Source organism: Myotis davidii, unplaced genomic scaffold (assembly GCF_000327345.1).
Source record: "Myotis davidii unplaced genomic scaffold, ASM32734v1 scaffold651, whole genome shotgun sequence".
Taxonomy (NCBI): domain Eukaryota; kingdom Metazoa; phylum Chordata; class Mammalia; order Chiroptera; family Vespertilionidae; genus Myotis; species Myotis davidii.
In genome coordinates, this window is record NW_006283994.1 from 1,344,463 (window position 1) to 1,346,183 (window position 1,721).

A 1,721-nucleotide genomic window follows, 5' to 3' on the forward strand; every position below is an offset into this window, starting at 1 on the left:
CCACGCAGTCTGGGATTTAATGCAGAGTTCAGAGCTCTGACGCTTTTCTGCTCCAAAGGTGCACCTGTGCCACCTGGAGTTGGGGACCTAGGGCACCATGGCGCCCCTGGACCCTGGACCCTGGGCCCAGAGAGAACACCTGCACAGCGGTTGAGAGGCAAACTCAGACGCTGGCAAACCCTGGTGCCAACAACTGTGTTCTGTTACCTACCTTTTCCGGCCTGAGGTGCCTCATCTTTCAAAATGGGAATGAGAGCACCGACCTGTGGGGGACTCCGTGAGGTTCCCTGCGTATAAAGAGCACACGCCTGGCATACAGTAGGTGCTCATTAATGCAGGCAAGGAGCTTGAGCTAGATCCCCAGCACTGGGCTATACCGAGGCAGGCCAGTCTTGACCTGGAGTGATTGGAAATTCCCCCACAGGATCCGAAGGCTGCCTTATACTCCGCCTGGCCCACAAGTATAAGGGATGCTGGAGGCTGAGAAAAGGCAGGGCCGAGAGGGAGCAGAGGGGTGCAGGGAGGCACTGGAGCACCGGTGGGCACAGAGGGACCCACCTTGCATGGCTGGCATGGGTGCCTGCGGGGGGCGTCTGGGCTGGGGCCAGAGGCTGCCCCTCCTCCCTCTCCACCTTCCCACCACTGCAGGATCGCCCAGAGCAGGATGGCCGCCCACCGGGGCCGGGAGAGGCCCGTCGGAGGCGGCTCTGGGGGCTCTTCTTACCCAGGCAGAAGTCGGAGAGGACGTGGTGGGCCCGGAACTGGGCAGCGGTCACGCACACCTTGGAGTGGCCGTAGCAGAAGCAGCTGCTGCAGCCGGCGGGGTTGTGGGGCTGAAGGTTAAAGGTCCCTGGGCGGCATCTGAAATGGAAGCAGGCCATGCCCACGGGCCAGGTGAATGGCTAGGCTCGGGGACCCCAGCTGGACTCATGCAAGTCCAGAACCCCTGGGGATACGTAAACCAATTGTTTTCCGGATTTACGGAAGATTTCAAATTCTAGTACAGAGAGTCCAGTGGCCGCTTCCGTCAGCGTCCCCGATGGCCACACCCGACACCACCACAGGACACCGATCAAAGCCAGGGACTCGCACAGGTTCCCATTCCTGATGAAACTCCACACTTTTCTGGGATTCGCCCCTTTCCCACAAACGTCTTTTCTGCTCCCACATTCCAGCCGGGACACCGCGTAGCACTTGGTCCCGTCCTCAGTGTCCCCCGCTGTTCCATCTGCCCTGGCTCCCACGACCTTGACACTTTTGAAGAGCACTGGCCGCTTGATCTTGTAGCATGTCCCTCGGTTTGGGCTTGTCTGGTGTTTTCTCATGAACAGCCTGAGGCGATGGCTTTTGGGAAGAAATGGAGGCGAAACGCCTTCTCGCCCCAACACGTTGTGGGAGACGAGACCCCTGTGCCGTCACTGGTCACGCTGACCCTCAGCACTTGGTTACGTGCTGCCTGCCAGGTTTCTCCGCTACAAAAAGGCCAGACGTAGTTGCTGGAACCAAATCACTAGTCCCGCCCACCGGCAAGTCCAGGGAGTTAGGCTCCACATCCTGGAGGGGGCGGGGTGAATAAAAGATCGTGGACATTGCTGAGCCCACCGTAACGTCATGTGCATTTTGAGGGAGATGTTTGGGGGCAACGAGAATATCCCGTTTCTCCTTAACGTTCCGCCCACTCATCGCAGCGCCTGCCCAGCGGAGGCACTCAAATCCTAAGG

General features: G+C 59.4%; 1 protein-coding gene across 1 annotated transcript in view; it reads right to left on the reverse strand.

Moving 5' to 3' along the window:
- Positions 1-1,721, reverse strand: part of LAMC3 (laminin subunit gamma 3) — a gene marked incomplete at its 5' end in the record, with an annotated part of 65,122 nt that overhangs the window by 35,213 nt on the left and 28,188 nt on the right. Inside the window, 1 exon segment of the mRNA XM_015567746.1 lies at positions 559-861. Coding sequence (XP_015423232.1) covers positions 559-861 — 303 coding nt within the window.